At 41.6% G+C, this 18298-nt stretch overlaps 1 protein-coding gene across 6 annotated transcripts in view; it reads left to right on the top strand.

Moving 5' to 3' along the window:
- RB1 (RB transcriptional corepressor 1) overlaps nucleotides 1–18298 on the top strand; it is a 176360-nt gene that overhangs the window by 47587 nt on the left and 110475 nt on the right. For all 6 annotated transcript variants that reach the window (XM_039519842.1, XM_039519843.1, XM_039519844.1 and 3 more), the window contains 4 exons: nucleotides 2988–3065; nucleotides 5460–5569; nucleotides 6542–6619; nucleotides 11498–11585. In XM_039519842.1, coding sequence (XP_039375776.1) covers nucleotides 2988–3065; nucleotides 5460–5569; nucleotides 6542–6619; nucleotides 11498–11585 — 354 coding nt within the window. The remainder of the gene's footprint in view (nucleotides 1–2987; nucleotides 3066–5459; nucleotides 5570–6541; nucleotides 6620–11497; nucleotides 11586–18298) is intronic.

Raw genomic sequence — 18298 nt, 5'->3', positions numbered from 1 at the left:
CTGGTGATGGGCATGTATGAGGAAAATCTCAGGAACAGGTGACCTTAGAAGTGAAGAAGATCCTTTTTTCATCCCTAGGTTTGAAAATCAATTTAAAAAAATAGAATCTGGTTCAGGTCTAAGCTGATGGAATTTGTAGGGGCTCCACTAGATTCAATAGCAACAAGTGCATTTCTTCCACAGATTTCAGACCATAAGGCACTTTATCCTCTACTTTCACAATCACACTCAGGCATCAGTGAAGATATTTCTCAAACTTCTAGACCGTATGGTGTCATGTAGCTTTGACTACTTTGCCCATCTGTGATTGACCTTTTCAAGCTTGGATCAAGTCAATATACAAACCAAAAATGCACAACATCATTTGGACTCCTCACTTTCAGTGACCAGTTTTAAACTCTTTGAAGTGATGGGACAACAAAAGAAAATGTACATGTGGGAATACCATGTGCTGTTCCAATACCATCCACAATTCTGGTGTATCCGAGAAGCACTGGGGAGCACATGTAGGTCTGGTGCTAACTCAATATCTGGCCTCATGGGGAGTAGTACATACACATAAATGTTTGTCTAGCTAGCAAGGCATTTCTACCAGTGATCAAAAATTCTTTCATCCAAATTCTCATTAACAACTGCACAACAGCCACTACATAAACAGAAAGGTGCCAGATCAGATCTATGTTAAGAAGTCACAGATCTGCAAGAATGGTGTATCCAGAATTGTATCAATTTGATAACTCTCCTCCTTGGAGGGGAGAACAGTGACTTGGCTTAGACTCACTAAGCAGAAAAGTGACTGTCTCATGAGTGGAGTTAAATTATTCATTATTTGCCAAATCTTCTGGAGAGGGTTTCTCCAGATAGACCTGTTGCTTCAAAGCATCTGTTTTGTTCTCAAGCAGGAGAGAGTCCGGGAGCTGTAGTGGAAGCTTTCATGATTTGCCAGTCATTTCATTTGATGTATGCCTTTCCTCCGTTTTCTCTAACTGCAGGGGTGTTAAGGAAGATAAGGCAAGGAAACTTGAGCTTATACTGATAGCTCCCACTTGTTCTAGCCAGTTCTGTTTTTTTGTAACTCCTGATTTTGACCGATGGTCAGTTTATCATGCTTCTGTTTCAGTACAACATGATATTGCAGAACCATGGCTTAGTTTTTCACCCAAATCCAGCATTCCTACATCTCATGGCTTGGGTGGTTTCTGGATGTCTTCATTAGGTAGAGAATATTCTTCAGAAGTACAGAATAGCTTGCTTCAGAGCAGGAAATAGTCTGCAAGAATTGCATATACTTCAAAATGGAAGCATATCTCCTTATGGGTATTATTGAAGGGTCACATTACTTCTCAGTGTTCTAGTCCAAAAATCTTAGGTTATATATTATATTTAAAACATTCCAGTTTGGTTCTTCAATTAAGGTAGATTTGGTGGTGCTATCAACTTTTCATCTGCTTAGAGAAGATTTTGGTTTTCTCTCATCAATGAGAAGATTTCTGAGAGGCCTGTTTTTGACCTTCTGTAAAAAAAAAAAAAAAAGATTGCTCCAACATGGGATTTAAATCTACTGTTTCCCCCCCTCTAATGGAACCCCCTTTTGAATACTTATCAATCTGTCCAATTCACTTTTAATCAATGAAGGTGGCATTATTAGCAGCAATTACCATAGCACATGGGATAATGCTTGTAATTCATTTAATGATTAACCTTCCTTACACAGTTTTTCATATGGACAGGATAACTATGAGATGTCATCCATCTTTTATTCAAAAAATATTGTTGGACTGTCATATCAATTTCTTCTTTTATCAATTTTCTTTCCAAGACTTCGTTAGTCTCCGGCTGAAGCTAAATTACATACCTTGGCTGTGAAAAGATTCATTGGTCTACTCTCTGGATAGAACTAAATCTTCCTGTAAAACTTCAAGATTTTTTTATTGCGTATGGTAATAAATCCCAGGGAATGGCTGCTTCATCTCAAAGACTTCATCTCAAAATGGGTATCTGATTGTATTTGAAGTGCATATATTAAGTCCCCTTTCAAACATTTGAACTCATTCTACCGAGCAGAAGAGACCTCAATAGCATGTCTAAGTCCGGTACCAATACTGGAGACTTGCAGAGCAGTTACCTGAACTTTAGCTCAGATGTTTACAAAACATTATTTATTAGTGAATGCTTCTAGTACAGGTGCCCATTTTGGAAAGGTGGTTTTGTAATCTTTTCTCCCCTCCTCCCCAAATAACTCTTAGCTCCCACCTCCATTTGAGGTTACTTCTAGCTGGTCACCAACATTGGGATCCACATGTGAAGTACAAAGGAGGAACATCACTTTTATCTAATAGTAACTGATTCTTCAAGATGGCTGCATGTGTGGATCCCAAATCATCCCCATCCCTTTCCTGGAGCTTGGAGTCTTGGATTCTGAGCGGTGAAGAAACTGGGTGGCAATTGTTCATTTTATGCCCTTGGGAGAGGGAGTGCAAGGACTTGAAGAGTGAACATGACTCTTACAGGATGCTGATAGTGGAAACACCAAGCTACTCTGCTGGGGCACTCACACACTATGAATAGGATGTATATGTGAAGACATCTTAAAGAACCACAGACACTATAAGGTAACTGCTCTCTTAATCAGCACATAAGCATGTAAGAGAGGGATATGATGAATATCTGCAGTCTAGTGTGAGCAGAAACTGAAGAGACTGGAGCTTGAAAGAGTACCTTTTATTTTATTTTTTTTCCCAGTTTGACCCTTCAATGTTTTTAGCAGTGGATGTAGATATTCACACAGTTTAGTAATTTAACTTAAACCTTCAGCTGTGTGGATAGTTCTTTATTTCTGACTGAATGTTTGAAAGTAAGTACTATCTGAGGTAATTTAAGAATAGCTTATAATAAGCTTAACACAATCAATTTGTTTTGCTGTCTTGTTTGTAAAAATAATGTGTGTTTAGAACTTTGGTAATGTTATGCCATTTTACTTTTTCCAGGTCAAAAATGTATATTTCACAAGCTTTATTCCATTCTTGAATTCTGTTGGTATTGTAACTTCAAATGGACTTCCGGAGGTAATTAGAGTAATTAAAAATATTTGTTAAATATACTGTGGTTCATTTAAGATCACATAAGTGTCCTTTCACTGTACTGCAGTTCCAATGACAACTTTAGAAAAAGCCTATAATGGATTAAGGTGTGTTTCACAAGAAAGAGTGACAATAGGATTTCCAAGATTCACAACAGGCCTTTTGTTTAAAAGTGTCTTCTTAATATAGGATATACAGTTGTTTTTTAAAATGTTGTTTAAACTTTAAGAATGAACTTCCTGGGGATGAACTTGTTGTTCTCAGAATGAAGTAGAATTTTAAACCGTGCTTCATTCCTCTGATTTCAATAGGTTATTTACTTGTATTAATGCTGCTGCAAAATCAAGCAAATCTCTCTTAAAATTAATACTACACCTTCTCAATTTTAAATTTAATTCAGCCTCGTTAATCTGCTCTTGGATATATAAATATCCTCAAGATTTAGGCTGTACTCTTGCAATTGACTAAATAGTGGACTGTTGTACCTCTCAGAGAGCCCTCTTCACTTCACTGGAGCTCAGTGTGGGTGTAGCAGTCTATCTACATGAATTACAGTTGCTGGACTGAGGCCTTAAGCAGTAAGCATTTATGAAGCATAAGATGTATTCACTTTTTTTTTTAAATTGGATTAAAAATGGTCTTTATGCAATTAAACCTACCGTGAATCAGTCTGTATTCATGGAAAAGCTGGTAACTGGAAAACATTTTATTGAAGCTGTTGTGTAAACCAGAATCTCCACACTTCCTGGAGAGCTATATTTTATTCAGGTTCTTAACAGGAATAAACAAAGCAAAAACATAAGACCCACTACAGACCTTTTCTGTTTTGAGTTCCAAGCCCACTATTACTTTGATAATCTTTACAAACAGTAAACTTACAAGAAAAGCAGTCCCTAAGCATAGGAGACTCACGCCTTCCAGCTCTGGCTGAACTTCCAGTCACACTCAGGCAAAGTTAGCACACTACATAGTTCCTAACTGACAGATTAATGCAACCTACCTACAAAACAAATCTAGTTGTTAACTATTGCTAGTTCTACATAAACCTCTCACACAGAATTTTAACATCAAAACCACCTGAAAAACATTATCTCCCAAACTATGTGGATGAGAATCAAGAGATGGTACCTTCAAATTACTGCAAGATTATAAATTCTACCTTCTTTAAAAATACCATCATCACTGGATTCTCACTCTTCCAGAGTGAGGAATTTCAGAGATACCCCAAAATAAAGGACTATACACAATGCAATAGGCAGTGGTCAAATGAAGGCCTGTACAAAACTAGCAACAAAGATTTCTCTCAGAATTTTCAGCCTTAGTTGTGATCAGTGCTCTAGGACCTAGTAGCGTGTGTCATTTCCACAAATAGCCATTAACATTGGATATAAATATATTTAGACTAAAATTCCTGTTTCAGAAGAAAGCAAAACTGCCTGAGCTGCTTAACGTTAATGTTTAAATCTCCCTATAGGTGTGCATGTGACATTCATACTTGTGGTAAATATAGGCGTTGGAGGCGAATTCACACTTACAGCTGCTGTTTTTGGTAAAGATTTGTGCTAAGTGAACAAGGTGACAGCAGTAGCAGCAGCTGACTGGTTTATGTTGCTAGGCTGATTTCTGAAATGGAAAAGAAATCTATTTTAAAAAACCTTAATTTTCAGAAAATTGTTGGGTAGAAAACGCTTTCCTGCCAAGACACATGTTGAACAAGTTATGAACATACTGTATGAAAAGAGGGGGTTATAATGGGACTCTGAAGATAATCTGACTAGAGTAAAACGTATAATTATATAATCATGGGGATAAATGTGTTACAGCTGAGATTTGCGTGGAGCAGCTGAGAGTGGAGCTATTTTCAGGGCTCCAGGAGAAATTTCTGATGAAATGTGAGCACCAAACTTGAATTTTTCCATCTCGTTATAGGCTGCTGTGGGGGCCAGGGCCAATGACATCAGCCGCCAAAGCCCAGCTGCCCCGGGGGCCGCTGCTGGGAGCCGCCGGAGCAGCGGCTGCTCTAGCTGCCCTGGGGATCAGCTGCACCAGCCGCTGCTCTGGCAGTCCCTGGGGCCAGCTGCCCAGGGCTGCCTGAGCAGTGGCTGGTGTTGCGGTTCCTGGGTCCACCTGAACAGCTGACCCCGGTTAGCCACACTGGCCGCTGCACAAGTCACAGAATCTGTGACTTCCGTGATAGACATGGAGCCCTAATTATATGTATGGTGAAATGACTTTGGGAATTGAGAGATTTGTGTCAAAATAAATTAAATATCTATATTAAAATACAGAATGAAACCTTCCTCTCCCTAGTTCATGAATACAATATTCAATACATTGTCAGAATTGGTCCTATAAGAATACAACTTTCACATTTTTTAGGTTGAGGATCTCTCGAAACAATATGAAGAGCTTTACCTGAAAAATAAAGATATAGATGCACGATTATTTCTGGATAATGATGAAACTTTACAGCGTAATCACATAGAATGGTAACACTCTCTTAATTATTTTTACTTCTATATGATATATAAAGATAGCCTAAAAGGTTTTACTGTTGTCTGGTCACTTTTTACACTGGAAATTCAGGTCCTGTCTAATCTGAAAGCCTTTTTTAAGGTATGTTAGTCTGGTAACACATTTTTAATCACTGACCTGGCCGGTCTAAACTAGGTGCTAACTGATATTTAAAAACATGTTAACCTATTCACTAACATATTTCAACATTTTCCCATTCTACACAAGTCCCTGGAGTCATGAGTGCAAGTTGAGCAATTGAGAGAGGAATGGGTTCTCAGGGCTTGTCTACATTGCCCCACAGTTTGGCCTGCAGGACTGAGTGAACACCAAAGTGCTGCACTGTATCTCCTCCATGTGGACTCTGAAGGCATGAGTTTTAGTTCATGCTCACAGTGGCCACAACCGGGAGTTATAGTGCAGCACTTCGGTGTGCCCTGTTATTTACACTCCCCCAAGTTGAACTGCATGACCGTGTATACAAAACCTTTAGTTACACTGTCTCAGACTTTGTTAGTTAACTCCTGTCGAACTTCAGTGGTTAATGTCCAGTGGTTAATGTTTTGGAGAAAGGACGTCTTTACAAGTTCAGCACTGTTCCTTCAATGAAGGTGTGAGAGCTTGCAATATGCATCCTCTAAAGCAGTGGGTGTGCCTGAAGAATGCCCTGGTTTAACTAAATGGACTAAATTGACATAGTTAAACCAGGGAAAACCCTTAATACAGCTGCACATAAATAGTTTAAACCTGTTTTTTATCTATTTAGCTTAAATCAGTAATTTACAGACAATGAAAAATGGGAGCTGCTCAATACTGAGCTCTCCTGAAAATCTGACATACTTTTTTTTTTCAGCAGCTTAGTTATTTTAGAAAACCTCTTTTTAATTGAGACTTGCTATATTCAAAGATCAGTACTGCATAAGGTTTTGCTTTTTCCTCTTCTACAGCTTGCAGCTGGAACGAACACCAAGGAAAAACAACCCAGATGAAGAGCTTAATCTTATACTTCCACAGACTCCAGTTAGGTATGAAGCATTTAAAAAAAGTTGCATCCATTTGTTTTTACTTGAATTTGGAAGTTTCTAAAAATTGTTGAACTGAAGAATTTAGCAATTCTGATTTTAAGCTCACTTTAAAACAAGGATCGGCAACCTTTGGCTTGCCAGGGTAAATCCCCTGGCGGGCCAGGCCGGTTTGTTTACCTGCCGTGTCCGCAGGTTCAGCCGATCGTGGCTCCCACTGACTGCAGTTCACTGCTCCAGGCCAATGGGGGCGGCGGGAAGTGGCAGCCAGCATATCCCTCGGCCTGGGCCACTTCCCGCGGCAGGTAAACAAACTGGCCCGGCCCACCAGGGGGCTTACGCTGGCAAGCCGTGTGCCAAAGGTTGCCGATCCCTGCTTTAAAACAAAGGCCCCATTCCTGTAAGGTGCTGACAGCCTCCTGAGAAATGCTGAGTGCCTTCAACTTCCATTTCCCTGGAAATCCATGGGAGTAGAGAGCACTTGGGCAGCTCTGATTGCAGGTTTGATACCTAAAAATAAAGGGAACATGAATTATATGTGTAAAACAGATCAGTGTGCCTGAAAGTATGAAAATGAACTTCCTTAAATGTGCTGCTCATTATCTCATTCTCTGCATCACTGAAGTGCATTTTAATAAAACATTTTCTTCCATGCTTGCTGTGTAAAGATTTATGATTCTTTAGTATTCTGTGGGGAGAGAATTTAAAGTATCATATACTACTTCATACTTACTAGTTTCATTTTCACATGCTAGTAAAGATACGGCACTGACAAGAAATAAATTCTTGCTACTCTTTACTGTTGCAGAACCTATATAGTTGTGAGAGAGAAACTGGAGGCTCTAGATTTGCACATCTGGAATAAAATGCAACTAAAAGTGAATTGAAGAATCTTTATTACTTTTTACGATTTTCTAACCAGAAAGAACTCAGCTTGACTTTCAGTTCCCAGGTCTAGTTTGCAGTTGTGTGAGTTAGACTGTCTCTTAATTTATAAACTCAGCATATTTTGTAAAGAAGCTGTTGACAGACACTCTTCATGATGCCATTTGTGTCATCACTTTTCAAATTACAACAGCATTTTAAAACAAAGTACAGGGCTCGTGAAAGGTTAAGATTCACATCCATGAAGCCTGGAACCTTTTTATCCCCAGAAACAGATAGAAGATAGGCAGCGGTAGCAGTCCAAGCTTGCACAAAGCTTTGCTGGTGTGCCTTTACTCTGACCTGCTAAGAGCCATTCTAGGAGAAAAGGGGGAAGTTGAGACTTTATGCCTGTTCTGTCCTTTGCCTCTCTTCTCCAACTACCAGACAGGTGCCAGCTGACCGTTATACAGACCTGGGCACCTGTCCACTAGGAACTGGACTGGGACCAGCAACTCATTTTGCATAGACTACCAAACTGCCAGCAGATGGCAGTAAACTTTTGGTCACTTATGACCCAGAGGTGATTGTATGCAACTAGCTGATGGCTCATAAGGTTTATTATGAAAACTTGGTGTTTACTTGTAAGCTTACCGTAGATTCTCCCTATTTGACAGTTGTGTCTGAGCCAAAGCCCATTAAGGTCAGGGGGAGTCTTTCCATTAACTTTAATGGCTTTTGGATCAGGCCCTTTGGGTAGTGTGTTGAAAAATAGCTTTACCTAGGGGATATCTGGGTTTAAATACTAGTTAAGGGCACGATAACACTGAGTTGTCTGGTCTCATTCTAGTGCTTTCATATAACAGCTCCTGTGCTGTTTCTTCCCATCCCTGCTTTAAAAACAAAAGTCTGTTAGAGAAACTCATATCAAAATTTTTAAAGTGGCAGAAGAAAAAGCAGTTCATCCCTGGAGTGCCATTACCCAAGTAACCAGGCACTCATATAAGTCCACCCTGTCTGTGAATAAAAGCCCCCATCCCTATTTTTTCAGCTAATCAGAAAATGATCTTTAACCCCAGAGATATACTAATCAGAGATCCATTTGGGACAACTCTAACCAGTGGGAACTGAAAAGGGTTTTAAATAGGGTGCATAAAAAGAGATCTCTGACTGAAAGTGGGAAACATAAGGGAACAATGCCATAAAGTCTTACAGCATGCCAGGACCCCCAAAGCTCGCTTTCTCAGCAAGTGTTGAAAGCTGTCCAGATGTGGCCATTTACCAGATCTGTCTTAACAAAAGCAGTTGAGGCCTCAGCCTGTGTAAGAGCCAGAAGAACTTAAGCATGAGATATGAGACACAGTTTGTGACTAGGGAGAAGGGATAAGAAGAACTTCACTTTAAGCAAGCTAGCTAAATTCACTGTGATAAGTTGTAAACCCTCAGTGTTTTATCCAATATCTCTTATGTCCCGAATAGACATGAAGGGGCTGATCAAGAGTGGAGAAGTAAGATAATAAATTTCATTGCTGTAGACTGAAATTTGTGGAGTTGTTACATTTGCTGCTTCTTCATGTAATTTTTAGTTGGTTAAAACAAATATACAAACAAAGCTATTCTTGATCAAATTTACTTATGTCACTCAACAAACAATAATGGAAAAAAAAATACCAGAGATGGGAACTATAGCCTAGGGCCAGTGCTCTAACTTCTTAGCCACTCTGGTACCTATATAAACGTAATAGCTGGGCATACCCAATCCTCTTTCTGTCCCTGTTTTATAAACAGAGACTACAAACTTTCAATTAAAGAACCGTAGACTGTCTGGCAGGTTTAAAAAGGGTTTGATAAATAAGGGTAAATTATTCACCAAATATTCCACTTTATTAATAGATACTTTATACTGCTAGTTTTATTTAGCATATTTTAAGTCATGAACAAACTTCAGTTCTGGTTACTAACCTTACTTGAGCACATATATGGCATAACAGCTGTACAAATTATCAATACATTATTGGATTATAATTTGACTACACTAGTCTGTCATTCATCAGAAGGTTGCACATACCCAGATGCCTATTTATACCATTCTAAGCGAGCATGCTTATCTTAGATCTCTAACGTGCTTTTTACAGCATAATCGTTTTTACCCAGTGCCATAACATCTACCACAGTGATTGTTAGTACTGGCAACAATTTGATGATGTTGTATGTTTAATATATTTACATTTAAACACTGGGGAGAAAACAAACTTTACAATTCATTCACTTCAGAACCTAATCATTTCTCAGGAACATAGTGATGTGGAAATATAAACTACTGACACTTGTCAAGCTGCTCAATAGAGCTTGAGGATAAATTGCTAAATCAATCATACGTTTGTTCTCTTTAAAAGTTTTTTTTTAATACATCACCAGTAAAACCATAAATAGCCAACATGTAGTTTGTCTTTTCTATGTGCCCCAGATCTATATGTATGTTCATATGTTATCAGGCAGGAGGATGTATGTAATAGCTCAATAATCTGGAAATGTGAAATGGTCAGGCATTAATGCACAGAAACAAGCACCTGCCTTGGTCTTACGGGATCATTTTTAACAATTAAAAAAAAAAAAAAAGCAGTTCCATCACCATCCCTGCAACTACATGTTATCTGAGAGGAGTCCTTCTTCCCGCATTAGGGCTGGGCTTCCTGAAAGGAAATTTTTTTTAATTTAGTGTAACAAGAACTAGCCTCTTGGGCTGCTTTTAATTTCATCATTTTTCTGGGAGGAGCAGGACCCTATGTATTTTCACTGCCTTTTAAATATTATCAGTCTTTAAAGAAAAAAGGCCTCATAGTTACATGGGATAGCTTTTTTTACAGCTTTCTAAGTTAAGACATTGGACTTAAACCCACATAGATGCTGTCCATTGGTTCAAAATCCATTTTTGGCAAGAAACTGGTAGGCTTGAGTGTAAGAACCTAAATAGATGGTGGGGTTTTTGCTTTCACCTTTTGTGTGTCTGTAAAAACAGTTCTAACAAGACAGTTTCTGGAGAATTTTTTATTACGTAAAGTGTTTGAAAAGGAAGGAGGAAAATGTGTGAACTTGTAAATAACTCGGATAGTATTTTAAACTTCTAAATCAAAATAGTGACAAGGGATTCTGCTCACTTTGCCTAATAAGAAAACAAACTTAAATATCAGTAGAGCTGTGCATCCCAATATTTAATATCTTCATTTAATTTAATCAGCTCTTCTTCATGACCCATCTTATGTAATACTACAAATTCTAACTTGTGAATTATCTTAAAATGCATCTGGTCTAGCTAGAGTGATGGAAGGTGGGAGTGGGACTTCCAGACACATACAGCCTTCTCAATAAAACAGGAAGGGGGAGTGGTTTCAGGTTTAATGTGGCCACTTTCTGATTTTGAGTCTGTAGAATGAAAAGACATGCATTTAATGCACTTTACTGGCTATTGGCAGACCTAGGGGAGTGATGATGGTGGTCATGATATAGAAACAAATGTTCTCCTTCAGAATATCTGCATCAAAATTGTAATTTCTTATGACACTGCAAGCCTGACAGTACAGTGCAGAATTAATTTTAGTTCTTGGATCTATAGACGATGCTACAGCTATCTTTTGTAGATAAGAGTAAAGAGAAAAATGTTTTAAATACAGAACCCCCAGTTTTAATTATAATATGGTGCTATTTGCACATCTTGTTTGCCAGATACTAATGTTTAGCTTGTTACTGTTCTGTTGTTACTTCGCTTTGTTAATGTTGATGTGATGGGGTTGAGGCAATGATGATGAATATTCATAACTTAAGTCAAAGAAGTATAGTTAATTTCTCCACCAGTTTGTTTTATTACTGAGTTAGTTATGTATTGATTTGTTAATCTGTTTATAGATTTGCTGTGTGCCCCTCCGGAAACTGAGTCGGGGAACAATTAGAAAATTCTTGCCTGATATTGAAGGTATACAAAATAAGTGTTTAACATATATCTTCTTGCATTTTTTTCAGGGCTGCAATGAATACTATCCAGCAGTTAATGATGATTTTAAATTCAGCAAGTGATAAACCATCAGATAATCTCCTCTCATATTTTAATGTAAGTGACTAGGTTTTTTTTTTAAACTAGAGTAAGCATTTATGAGGAAATACCTATAAAATTATATCCTTTGGATTATCAACCAAGTAAATAGCATGTGTCCTTTACTAAAGGAGAACTAGAAAGGACTTCTTAAAAATAGCGGGGATTGTGCCCTCTTTTTCTTCTTTATGGTTTATAAAGGTGTGAAAGAAATTTCTTTTCTGCTTAATTTTTACCTTAGAAATATCAAGAGTGTCAACTCTGATCTTCATAGTTTTTGATGGAGGATCAGTTCAAGATTTATGTTTAAAATATCCTGATGTTCAGTGCATTGTAAAACCAACAAGGACACAGGAATGCAACAGTACTTGTACCTACCATAAGTTATATTTATAAGATTTTTAGTACACACCTTGTGAAGGACTCATGGCAGTTTAAACATGCATTAGTACTGTTCTTTGAAAGAGCACTTGTCTGTGTGTGAATTTTACAAGCATTTAACAAATTGTTGATATTTTGCCGGAAATCGTATGGTCCTTCAACTCTACTAAGATTACTTTGTTTACGAGGAACAAGCCAAATGGCTTGCTAGAGGCTGTATTATGAACAGGAGACAGTTAGGTCCTGATTCAGCAAGATATTTAGGGTTCGTGTACATGGGAGGGAAGGGGAAGCCAGGAATAGCTAATGGTGAATAGCTACTGTTCACTAACTCCCCATGTGGACACATTTATTCTGCGGTAAGAGGGCCTTTGTGCAATTTAAGTTAGGAAGTAGATTAAGCTAAAGCACACACAGGCACTCTTATTTTGGAATAAGTGTCCACATGAGGAGTTACTGCTGAATGGCTCTTGTGCTTTAAATTCATACCCTAGTTACTTTGCACTAATTTCGCCTTGAATTCCCCTTGTGGACAAGCTGTTAAGCATGTACCTATCTTAAAGCACTTAAGTAGTTCCATTGACTTTGTGTGAGTAGTTCCAATGTTTAGAATTAAGTATGTGCTAAGAGGCTGTCAGAGCGCACTCACCTCCAGACTGGCATCTCCTCCTTGTTGTTTTGGGAATTGGGAAGAGGCTGATGTCCCCGTCCGCGGTCTGCACACTGTCGCTCCTTCTCGGCAATCTGTCTGCAACCTCTCTCACAGCATCAGGAACCACAGCATCCTCTTCATGGCTCGGCTCTCCGGCTGTGTTACTATCCATGTTCCCCCCCACCTGTTGTGGGGGAGTTTAGCTCCTAGTACAGCCAGTTCCCCGGCGGTCAGTTGTCCCGCCAGTGTGTGGCAGATGCCCTATCACAATGTCTTTTGCTGAATCAGGCTATAGCTAGTGGATATTGCTGAGCATAAAAATATGACCACCTCCTAATCTCTCTTAAAGACTCAGAACTACTTCTTTGTGTAGTGACCCTACGGGTTCTCCACTGTAGGTATGCTTGCATCCCTGCACTGCTGATCAGAGAACTTGAATAGCAGTGTCCATTATGTCTGCACATGTGCTCTCTCTCTTTGTGCATTACTACAAGGCTAGTCAGTGTTCGTGGGCCAACCCCACTCAGTTCCTTCTCAACCACTCCGGGCTAGAGATGGAGCTATTAGCATTCTGTTAGCGACTATTACCTTGTGCTTTCTTTGTAGTCTAGAGCCTAGTTTTTAGTAGTAGTTAGTCTAGCGTCTTTTATTTTTGACATTATGTCCCCCCCAAAATAGTTTCTTCTTCCTGCCCTTTCCATTGGGGGCCCATCCCCTACAACAGGGTATGCCTGATTCTCTGTGATTCAAGAAGTGCCTTTCCTGCAACAAGGCTATCGCTGTTGAAGATGTGCACTCACAGTACATTCGTTGCCTCGGGAAAGGACACATTCCTCAAAAGTGCACTCTCTGTCAGTGGCTTAGACCTCAGTCTCGCTAGGGCAGAAAATCATATTTATGGAGGCAGCTGTCAGATGATCTCTGGACCTGCACCAAGACTCTCCATGCAGATGTAAGTCTTCCCCAGAGCCCTCAACATCCAAGGGCCATACGGTGAAGAAATCAGCCGCTGACCCCTCTCATAAGTTGAAAAAGAGAGCAGGAAGTCCCCACAGAGAGCCGCAAGCTAGCCACAAACAATCCCCGGCATGCTTAATATCCTGGATACCATCGGCACTGAGACAGACCAATCCCGGTACCCACGGCCCAAGGAAGACTACAGCAGCAGGTACTGTTGACGCACCCGCAGACCCATTGGGCACAGACACCAAGTCAACGGCACGTAAGAAGAGAAGGAGCAAACATTCAATTGCACACTGATACGTGATGTATCAGTACAGATGCCTCATCCAGTACCTGAACGGCCAGTGTGGACAAGAGTCTCCTCTCCTGGGCACTGGGACCTCTGCATTGAGTCCCTGCCCAGCACAGGAGTCTTCCCTTCTGCCTTGCCACATCCCTGCACTCTCCACTGCAGACTCAGATAGTGAACTGGAGGAGGGACTATCTCAGTATTCCACCCAAGCCCCCAACAGTGTCTGATACCAGCAGGGCCCCAGACATAACCCCAGATGGCCCCACCACTGCCATTCTTGTATGGCTATCCCCTGGGCTGCCTACCATCCCCAGGACTCTCAGACTTCTAGTCCCACCCATGAGCCCCCAAGACACACTTCCTCGACCACGGCATCCAGGGCTTTGTAGCTCCCAGAAGAAGTCTTTGGAGTGTGAGGATGATGCCGAGGAGGAGGTGACCCCAAAAACCATCTCCTCCTCCTCCCCAGACGAGGCTGTCATGCCTCCCTACCATCCCCTGTTCCAGGACTTCACAAAGAGAGTGGCTGACTTTCTCCAGATACCTCTGGAGGAAGTCAAGGACATGCACCATAAGTTCCTGGACATCCTGCAGTCATCTTCTTCCTCTAAAGTGGCCCTCCCTATTAATGAAGCCCTTCTTGGTCTCGCAAGAACCATATGGCAGACCCCAGCATCGGTCGCACTGACTTGCAAGTGAGCAGACAAAAAGTACTGTGTCCTGGTGAGTGAAACAGAGTCTCTCTTCTTCAGCCCTCCACCTAACTCTGTTGTGGTGGATGCTGTCAGTTCTCATGGCCATCAACACCACATGAAATCCACGCCCTATGATAGGGACTGGAAGCGTCTGGACCTATTTGGGAGGAAGGCATACTCCTCTGCCATGGATCAGTTTTGAATTGCCAGTTACCAAGTGCTTGTGGTGAAATATGAGTATGGGAATTACTCGAAACTGAACAATTTTATTGAGCAGCTGCCCAAGTCGCATCACAAACAATTTAAGGCCATCATCCAAGAAGGGAAACTAGTAGCAAAGACATCGCTACAATCTGCCATTGATGCAGCCAGTACTGCAGCCAGATCCGTTTCCGTGGTGGTGGTGATGAAATATGCCTCTTGGGTTTCCTGAAGGAGGTGCAGGTAACCGTGAAATATCTTCCCTTTGAGGGCACTAAGCTCTTCGTGGAGAAAACTGATGCCTCACTTCACCCTGTGAAGGATTCTCAAGCACTCTCCATTTGCTGGGCATCTACACGCTGGGACAAAAGAGAAAATTTAGTCCACAGCCCCAGCATAAGCCATGCACTTCCCAATACCCAGCTCAACAATACTAAGAGCCACAGAGGGGAAAAAAACTAAATTCTCCAGATGTAAACATCCGGCCAGCCATCTTTCTTGTCCTAGTCTTCCACATCCAAATATCAATTTTGTCACGTTGGTTGAGGTTCCAATAGACCATACCCTACAACTGCTACATCCGACCATTGCTAATCCACCTATTTTGCCACCATCTGGCAGCATTGTGCAGTACCTGGGGTGCATAACATTGGACCAATGGGTCCTAGAGATTGTTCGCCTTGGTACTCTATCCATTTTACTCCCTGCCCTCTCCACAACACTGTTCCACGTCCCTCTTCAGGGATCCTTCTCATGAAAGTTTCCAGTTAGGAGCCATAGAATCAGTACCTCGGCACCTATGAGGCAAAGCATTCTACTCTTGGTATTTCCTGAGATCCATATTAGACCTCAGCGCTCTCAAAAAGTTTGTCATAGCTCAGAAATTTAAGATGGTCACTTTAGCAATGGTCATTCTGGCGTTGGAACAGGGCAACTGGTTTTCAGCCCTTGACCTCCAGGGCATGTATTTTCACATCTCAATGTTACCAATTCACAGATTTCTCAGATTCATCCTGGGACAAGATCATGACCAGGACAGGTTACTCCCCTTCACGTCGTCTTCAGAGTGTTTTCCAAGGTTCTCTCAGTAGTGGCCACCCACTTATGCTCCCAAGGAATCATGATTTACCCTTGCCTGGATGATTGCCTCCTCAGAGCCTGATCTCTCCAAGAGGCTCACCCAGTCATCAAAGTCGTGCTGCACTTGTTTACAGAGCTTGTTTACACATCAACCCTTACTCCAATACCTTGCCTGGAGTTTATAGGCACCAACCTTGACTCTTTGTGTCAGGGCCCTCCTACTTCAGCACAAATTTCTCTCTCTGGCCTCACTAACGGAGACCATCCAAAACAGCCCACAAATATCAGCCAGATATTGCCTACAAACTCTTGAGACATCAGGCAGTGGGCACAACAGTAATACCACACGCCAGATTTCTCATGCGGTGCCTTCATATGTGATTCAGCTCAATTTACAGACCAAACAGGGACAGACTAGACAAACCCCTGTCACTGCTCACCAGGGTAGAAACCTCCCTAGACTGGTAGAAAGACTCAGCCAGCATTTGCAAAGGGATCCACTTTGCGCATAATCCTCCATTGTTGCTTCTCACCACTGTTGCATTACTTAGGGGGTGGGATGCACATCTAAACGGCCTTTATGATACATGGGAAATGGTCACCCACAGAGCGATCCCTCTACATCAACCTCCTCAAGCTAAGGGCAGTCAGGAATGCCTGTACCCATTTCTTCCCACTGACCAAAGGGTCATACATGAAAGTTCTAAGAGGCAACGTTGCCTGTATGTTCTACATAAACCGACAAGGGGGAGCCTGATCTCCTTTCCTTGGTGGGAAAGTGATGAGACTATGGAACTGGCATATCTTCCATGTTGTCAGTGGCCTACCTCCCACGTACACGGAACTTGATGGAGGACAGTCTGTCGCAAATTCCCTCGTGACTACGAGTGAGAGCTAGACCCAGCAGTACTTCATGATCTGTTCAGGTGGTGGGGGACACTGACCACAGACTTATTTGTCACTTACCTGAACAAGAAATGTCCATGCTACTGCTCCAGAGCAAGGATATGACATCACTCCTTAAGTGATGCTCTCCTCCCCCCCGGGACAGGTATGCCTTCCTTTATGCCTTCCCTCCCTTTCCACTAATATCAAAGGTCCTACCGAAGATAGAGATGGAGTACATGTCCTTCTGATTGCCCCAACGTAGCCAAGACAGACATAGCATCCCTATCTGTCACAGCTCACAATGTGCCCACCAATCTCTCTCCTCCACATCTCCTCTCACAGAACAGAGGACATAGCCTACATCTCAACTTGGCAAGTCTTCACCTCAAGGCATGGCTCCTTCTTGGTTCCAATCCCTAGAGAGCTCCTATTCAACGGTGATGCAAGAGGCGGTATTACACAACAGAAAATTCTCGATATTTTTGTAGGTAAGTACATCATGGTCCAGATTTCGGATTTGGTGTATGTCCCAACAAATCTCCATGACACTTCTGTCACCCACACAAAATTCTCTGTTACACACACCCTAAGGCACCCAACTTTACCCTCAATTTGTTGCCAGTACACTCTTGGACATCTTACCTCTACCTAGTTCCTAGGGTTCCAGGCTTCCACCTCTACCTAGTTCCTAGGGCTCAAGGCCTAACCCAGTTGATTTAGGCACCCCCAATCTTTCCCAGTTCCTAGGGCTCCAGGCAAAAGGCACCTAACTTTACCCTTCCGTAGGCTCCAGGCTCTACTTCTCTGTGGACTCAGCGCAAACACTCATTCCCTGTGGACTCAGGGCTTGATCCTTTGCAGGTTTATGGGGCCTGACCAGTAATATCTTATTTAACCTCTATTTATTAACAATCACCAAAACAGAATGCACACACTAAGCATACAATGCTCACCACTCCCAATCAGTCAGATGAACTTTTCCTAATGGCAAGTCAGGATCAGGTCATCTGGGGATTCCACCCTCTGCACAATTATGATTGGCAAGTTGTTGACGTATGCAGCTCTGATGTTGAGGCTGTGTCCTGGAGTTGGTTCCAAATAACTTCCTTTTGGAACCCAGTTTATATAGTGAAACTTGAGTCTTGCTTAGCTGTACCTAAGCCAATCATTTTACTGAAATATTACTAAACAATTCTAACCAATCCTAACACATTGTAAAACAATTCTTCTTCGAGTGGTTGTTCATGTCCATTCAAAGTAGGTGTGCGCACGCCGCGTGCACGCCAGCTGAAAGATTTTCCCCTAGAAGCGTCTGTAGGGTCGGCCCTCGCGCCCCCTGGAGTGGCGCCACTACGGCGCCCTATAAGGGGGCCTGCCGACCCTCCACCCCCTCAGTTCCTTCTTACCACCAGTGACAGCAAGCTGGAACTTCTCTTGCGCATAGCAAGTTTGCAGTGTCCTATCCTTATGTATAGACCGTGTATACAGTTGCATTATAGTTAGTTTACTTAGATCATTGTATATAGTTCTTCGTAGTTGGGGGTCCCCCCCAAGTTTTCGTCGCCTGCTGGGGCATGCC

The sequence above is a fragment of the Mauremys reevesii genome, linkage group 1 (genome assembly GCF_016161935.1).
Source record: "Mauremys reevesii isolate NIE-2019 linkage group 1, ASM1616193v1, whole genome shotgun sequence".
Classification (NCBI taxonomy): domain Eukaryota; kingdom Metazoa; phylum Chordata; order Testudines; family Geoemydidae; genus Mauremys; species Mauremys reevesii.
This window is presented reverse-complemented; position numbering and strand designations above follow the sequence as displayed.